The sequence below is a fragment of the Eupeodes corollae genome, chromosome 2 (assembly GCF_945859685.1).
Source record: "Eupeodes corollae chromosome 2, idEupCoro1.1, whole genome shotgun sequence".
NCBI lineage: Eukaryota > Metazoa > Arthropoda > Insecta > Diptera > Syrphidae > Eupeodes > Eupeodes corollae.
Window position 1 is genome coordinate 126,602,196 of NC_079148.1, and position 7,345 is coordinate 126,609,540.

Here is a 7,345-nt window from a genome sequence, read left to right on the forward strand (position 1 = left end):
ACCAAACTTAAATAATCTACATAATGAAGCTTCATAATCTTTGACCTTTATTGTATAAAAATAGCTTTTCATTCAAATTAATTGATGGCAAAATTTCCAAACAACACAAAGTCGCATTTCCTCAGTCTTCTTGTCCATTGCATTTCTCTCATAGGTCACTTAAAAATGTTGTTTTTCTGATCTAGATTCCTTGATTAGAATACAATTGGATTTATTAATTTGATGGTGTAGTTATCCATGTGCAGTTTTGAACTAGAGTAGTTACTGCTCATATAATTTAGTGCATGCATCCCACGTGAGTGGCGCATTTCACAAACCAGACTATACTATTCTATTGAGCTTCCATCGAACCCGCGTATCTGATGATGTTCATCTACAAACCGCCCTCTTTCAAATTTTGTTGTCTAATTGGTTTAATATTTTGAAAATGCGTTTATTAATTTACCCCCATCATCGCATCCCGAAAGAAAAACGAAACCACATGCCCAAAAATACGGTGTGTTGACTCAGAGAGTCTTTATCATTTTTATAGAAATTATCTCTGACCGACAATAAGCGTAAAAACTCATAGTCTCAAGCTCATCAGACTGACCGACCATATAAAACAAGAGTCATGTTTATCTATATGTACCACAACTGACATATTACAGATCACACATCACATCATGATGACTATGAGCAATGCGGTGGAATGGCAATGACAGTCGGTTGTGACAATCGCCAGGGATCGTACTCGATTTAGTCCGAATATAGAGTTCAGAGTTCTCTCATTTAAAAATATAAAAATTGTGTTTTTTTCGTATAAATTTAGATCGGAACCGTCAAAGAAATTTACCATCCGCCGGGTTATGTACAGGTTACATGCAATAGTTCTGATCCTTTGCGGGATTCTTATAACGATAAGTCGAGGTGATACAATTGAAGATGGAACGAAACAGACCCAATCGCAGTTTTGTAAAAATGTTCGATCACAACATTCTTTGAATATACAAGAAGTGTGTACTTTATTATTCTCCTTTTATTTTGAATTATAAATGAACAAATTACCTACGTATTGAAAAGGGTGTTTTTTTGCAAACCTAAATGTGACTTTAAGTACAAAATTAGTTATAGGTAGTTCATGAAAAAAGATAAGATTGTGAAGAGACATCTGAATTCCTCAATCAAGTGTCCCAGTTTTTACTCAAAAAATGATATGAGACTATGCCCAAAAGTATTTTTAAAGATCTCATATTGTTTCTATCAGTTTCATGTTTTTTAAAATGAATTTGACTGAAATTTAGACTAAAATCACAGAAACTTACGGTAAACGAACAGATCTTTTATTTTACTGAACTAGACGTTAATTGATTTTGTGAACTGATTACACACTTTATGACATCTAAGTGCTTATTAATTCAGGAAAATTTTGACTTTTCCACAAAGTAAACCCAAAAACCTTGTTCGAATCTACTAAAAAATCAATTTTGGTAACAGAAGTTTAGTTTTTTATATTTAATAGTTCTAGTTTGCTGTCAAAAAAGTTAAATGGGAAAGTGAAATTTTAATTCTTTTTCTTAATTTTTGACGTTTTTTTATTTATTTTCCCATATTTCCAGTTTAACTTGATTGCATTAGAAAATTGACAAGTGAGTGACACTTCTGACTTATACAAAAAAAAACACTCTTTAAGAAAAAAAAGTTTCAACACTGCGTTAAACGCACTTCTGTCAATAGTTGATTGATATTTTTTATTCAATTAGTGACCCACAGATTATGACTTGTATGATGACTATGTTCTTTATGGTAAAAAATAATAAATGGTGTCAAATGTGAGTGTAATAAAATAAATAGCAATTGAATTTTCAATAAGGGTGTTGGCGCGATCTATTAGCATCTTTTATTTGTATATGTTTTTTGATGTTTTGTTCAAACGTAAAATGGGAAAATCTTCGATTTGGTGATAAGAGAGGTTCAAGGTTAAAAAATTAAATGAAATTTATTGTTTCTTTTGTATCAAGGAATGTTATTATTTTTATTTTTTTGTTGAGCGTTAATTGTCTATGTAAATAGATTTAACTTGCAGTCCAGTATACAAAACAAACTGTCATTTGGGGTCATAAATTCCGTTTAAAAATGACTTTGACGTATAATTATGGTGAATATTTGATAGATTTGAGTGATTTAGTTTATATTTTGAATTCACTTCGTCAGCGTGATATTTTTTTGTGTAAACCTAGCTAGTAGATTTTTGATCACGGATACTTTGGGATGCATACAAAAATTGTTGCCTCCATTTACACGGCGAAGCTAGGAGCAAGTGATTTTTTGACGTTTTCATATGTCATAGAAAGTTAAATTAATTCTATAACTTAAACTTTTCTAAAAAAACGATAAAAGGAGACAAAAAAAATGTAGACTAAAAAGATGCATAGCTTTATTTCGTCAAGTTTGCCAGTGGACATTGTGCTCTTGTTTAAAGTTTGACAACTCCATTTTAAGATTAAACTATCAAAATATGCAGACTAAAAGGTGTATAGCTTTATTTCGTCAAGTTTGCCAGTGAACATTGTACTCTTGTTTAAAGTTTGACAACTCCATTTTAAGATTAAACTATCAAAATATGCAGACTAAAAGGTGTATTGCTCAATTTTGTCACGTTTGACAGTTTCTAGGAACTAATGTTTTCTTAAGTAAAAGGAGACGAAACATATGTAGACTTAAAAGGTGTATAGCTTTATTTCGTCAAGTTTGCCAGGGGACATTTTGCTCTTGTTTTAAGTTTGACAACTCCATTTTAAGATTAAACTATCAAAATATACAGACTAAAAGGTGTATAGCTTTAATTCGTCAAGTTTGCCAGATTCTGGGAACTAATGTTTTCTTAAGTAAAAGGAGACGAAAAAAATGTAGAGACTTTAAAGGTGTATAGCATTATTTCGTCAAGTTTGCCAGTGAACATTGTACTCTTGTTTAAAGTTTGACAACTCCATTTTAAGATTAAACTATCAAAATATGCAGACTAAAAGGTGTATAGCTTTATTTCATCAAGTTTGCTAGTTTCTGGGAACTAATGTTTTCTTAAGTAAAAGGAGACGAAAAAAATGTTGAGACTTTAAAGGTGTATAGCTTTATTTGGTCAAGTTTGCCAGTAAACATTGTGCTCTTGTTTTAATTTTGACAACTCCCTTTTAAGATTAAACTATCAAAATATGTACACTTAAAGGTGTATAGCTTTATTTCGTCACTTTTGCCAGTAAACATTGTACTCTTGTTTAAAGTTTGACAACTCCATTTTAAGACTAAACTATCAAAATATGTAGACTTAAAGGTGTATAGCTTTATTTCGTCAAGTTTGCCAGTTTCTGGGAACTAATGTTTTCTTTAGTAAAAGGAGACGAAAAATATGTAGACTTTAAAGGTGTATAGCTTTATTTCGTCAAGTTTGCTAGTGAACATTGAATTCTCGTTTCAAGTTTGGCAACACTATTTTAAGCGATTAAACTATCAAATAAAATACATCAACACTCAATCAAACTTAATCTCCAAATCTCATTGAACAAATGGGTTTAAACATCTTTTAAACTGTCAAAAATTTGATAGAATTAAGTGATTTATTGTTATCGTTGGTAGTTTTTGCACTGATAATCTTGTTTTTGTTGATATTTTCTAGATTTAAGTTTGTACTCTGATATTTCGAAACCTTGACCTTAATTAATGCCGACTCATTCAGAATACTTATCAGACATCGTCTAAGAATGCGAATCACATTTGCATTTCAAATCAAAACCATTAGTTGCTTAAATTTCCTGCTGCAATCTGAAGTACTTGAACATCAACAGATGCACTTATGAGTACATCAAAGTTCATTGAAATATTACAATTATCAATTTTAAAAGAAAATATTGTTTTATTTATATTATATTGTTACAGATTACAGGGTTGTGGTATGGAAGTGAAATAATCGCACATACCGAAAGCAGTCCAGGAACTTATTACTATGATACTTGTGTTTTAATTCATTTGACCGATATCACGCAACAAGTATGTACTCAGTTTCTTCCTTGTTTTGTTCTTGTTTTTAATTAGAGTTTACTCCACTCTTAATTTATTTATATAAAGATGGCAGCAACAACAGAAAGGGCTTATGCACATGGCGGTAGTTATAAAAAGTCACCTCATCTACGACAAGATCCGCATAATCGTTACTTACGACTGGCTTGGAATGAAAGGGAAAATGATTTGGAATATACTCTTAACTATACGGAAGCTAATCCAGGTCTATGGATGAGTATTGGTGATCAGCGGGGGACGATGTTAGACTTGCAGTACAGTCAATTTCGGGGAACTATTCAAGTGGCGAAGGCTGTACATGATCATATAGTTCTGACGTTTTGTGACTTCAAAGTGAATAGTACGTTTTTCACGATTGTACTAACGAGACAGAAGCAAGGATTGGGAGAAGACGTAAGTTGATTTTGGTTTCGTTAAAATAATTATGCATTGCATGATATTGTCGTTTCAACTGTCAAAACTAAAAAATGGTCATGTTGAGGCGACATAAGGCAAGATTCTAGTATCTGTTTGGCTTGCTGCCAAAATAGTGTCCTCCAATTAAAGCAACTTTATTGGAAAGCTGACTGGAAAGTTAGTCAAGAGTAGGGAAGATTCCCAACTACCTTTCACTTATGTCAAAATGACAGCTGATCATAAAGTTTTTATTCAACTGAAAGCTGAACTTTATTAATCTACGATTTATTTATTTTCTGCATAATTCCAATTGTCATATGGAAAAATAGTAAGTAATACTCCTTTAAAGTATAAAATACAAGTCGATAGGACTTGTAGCTTGCGTGAGGAATGTTTTGTAGAAAATTTACGTTAAAAAATACGATTGACTGCAAATGAGGTCCTTTATGTTGTCTGAACCTGGCACTAGTATCAGTAGATTAAAGGAACTAGTATCAGTAGATTAAAGAAAACGCAAACAAATATCCGCCATGTGATAGAATTATCATGGTAACAGTTTCCGATTAATGTTCTGTGGATGGACTTTTGTTTTGACATTTTTAATACTGTGCAAATGTCAAAATTCAAATTTGAAATGCCATATTGACATTTATTACCCTCCGCAGTTTCTCGTGGGATTATTGGATTATTCAATCTGTAACTATTATTGAAAGCTTTATTGACTCTTTTATTTTATCTCTTCCAGGGTCTCCGAAGCATTCGATCACTTTTGGCACGACGAGGACTGGCAACCGACTCCATACGAAAAGTATGTTCATCAAGTGCAACTCACATTATTTCTTCAATGACACTTTCGATAATTCTGTCAATGTTTCTCTTCTTACGTTCAAATTGATATGAAGTAACAAACGTCCATCAAAACTTACAGCCACTTTACAATTCTCTGTCTCTTTATATTTACCAATTAATGTAATCTAATTTTTACAATAATATTCTTAAGCTTTCTACCATAGTTATATCATTTTTAATTTATTTTATTTTCTCTGGGACTTGCAAGTGGGCAGTTTTCATTTGTTACTTTAGAAGACTAAGCAGCATTAAAAAATAAAAGTTAAACAAGTAAAAATATTATGTTGTGTTGTTTATTTTTATGTTTTTATTTTTTTGTAGATCTTAAAGATCATCTATCTAAGAAAAATTTATTAAACAATTAATTTGGTTAGCCAATTAAACTCAATTATTACCGATTCAATAATTTACCAAAAAGACAAAAGTAAAAAATGTGTAGGTGGATTAATGTAGGCGATACACAAGTTGAAAATTATGTAATTTGTGATGGATAAGTTTTTAGGTTTTGTTTACATCATCTCACCATCATCGGTGGATATGTTGCAATTGAAAAGCAAACAACAGAATTTTTATTACAAATTTCATTCTAGCATGAATAATAAGTTAATATAAATGGGTTGGATCTTAATAAATTAATTGGATAATTTAATTTTTGATGTCGATTAACGCATGTTTAATTTGCATATCTATGAGAAATGTACTAACTAGAAGAGCTACTTTTTGATTAGGTTTGAAGACAGAACGGTTTTTTTTAATTTTTGATTATCTTGAGAAGGAAAAAGTCAATAACAGTTTGTCATCCTTGTTTTAAGTGCTTAGCTAAATTATTAAAATCTATAGAGAAGTAGGTTATCATGTCATTCTAGAATATGATGAATAAATTGACGATGGCTATTTTCGACACTTTCATGTCAAATTGACTATTACACAAACTACTCATCAGATTCTGTAATCATTGTGAATATCTTTTAATGATTTTCATCAAATAAATAAAAGAATTTGTTATTTATTTAAATCTGTCAAATAATCGAAAATGCTCTTTTTCTCGTTCCATAGGGGAAAAAAATTGATTTGTCTCTGTTCTTAAACAAATGTCCATTTTCCTGATGTAAAATGTAGTTTGTTCGATTGTAAACATTTAAGAATATTTTTCTTTATACGAAATCAACTTTAAATGAATTAGTTGATACATAATTTTCTTTTTCCTATACGAAAGCACACCAGTTCAATGAAAAACAAAATAATGATCAATCGTTTTCCATTGGACACAAACAATATAAATTTTATTTATTAAAAACAAAGTTGACTTATGGAAAACCTCATAAGAAAAATATGAAGAACAGGTGAAACATCATACTCTTTTTGTTTATTAGAGCAAAAATATAAATAATAAAACTAATACTTTAATACTTTATAGTATGCAAAAAAACTAGACGTGTTTTCTTCGTGGTCTAATAAATGTTCCTATTTTTATGCCAGACTCACAGTTTACTTACTTACTTACTTAAGGTGGCACTACAGTCCGGGGCGAACCTGGGCCTCAACCAACATGCGTCTCCAGCCAGCTCTGTCCCTAGCTAGCTGTCTCCATTGACCACTAAATCCATCTTCTTCTCTTCCGTCGCAATGCTCAGAAATGTTCCACTGACATCACGCTTTGATCTTCCAATTATGTCAATATCATCTGCGTATCCGAGTTATTGGACGGACCTTTGGAAGATTGTGCCTCTAGTGTTGACGGTTGAGTTTTGAACAATTCTTTCCAGAACGATGTTGAAGAAGTCGCATGACAGTGCATCGCCTTGTCTAAAACCTTTTTTGACATCAAATGCATCGGTGAGATTTTTTCCGACCGTGATAGAGCAGCGTGCATTCTCCATCGTCATTCTGCACAAACGGATAAGTTTGACAGGGATGCCAAAACTAGACATTGCTCGGCAGAGCTCTTCCCTATGGATGCTGTCATACGCGTCTTTAAAATCGATAAAAAGATGGTGGGTATCGATTTGAAGCTCCTGGTTTTTTCCAAGATCTGCCGTAGTGTGAA

The 7,345-nt window shown here is 31.7% G+C and overlaps 1 protein-coding gene across 1 annotated transcript; it reads left to right on the forward strand.

Moving 5' to 3' along the window:
• Positions 1 to 695: 695 nt before the first annotated feature.
• Positions 696 to 5,577, forward strand: LOC129947953 (uncharacterized). Its single transcript, XM_056058737.1, has 4 exons — positions 696 to 995; positions 3,913 to 4,023; positions 4,102 to 4,446; positions 5,195 to 5,577. Exons 1-4 carry the CDS (start codon positions 849 to 851, stop codon positions 5,342 to 5,344), a joined length of 753 nt encoding a protein of 250 aa, XP_055914712.1. The 5' UTR covers positions 696 to 848; the 3' UTR covers positions 5,345 to 5,577.
• The last annotated feature ends 1,768 nt before the right edge of the window (positions 5,578 to 7,345 follow it).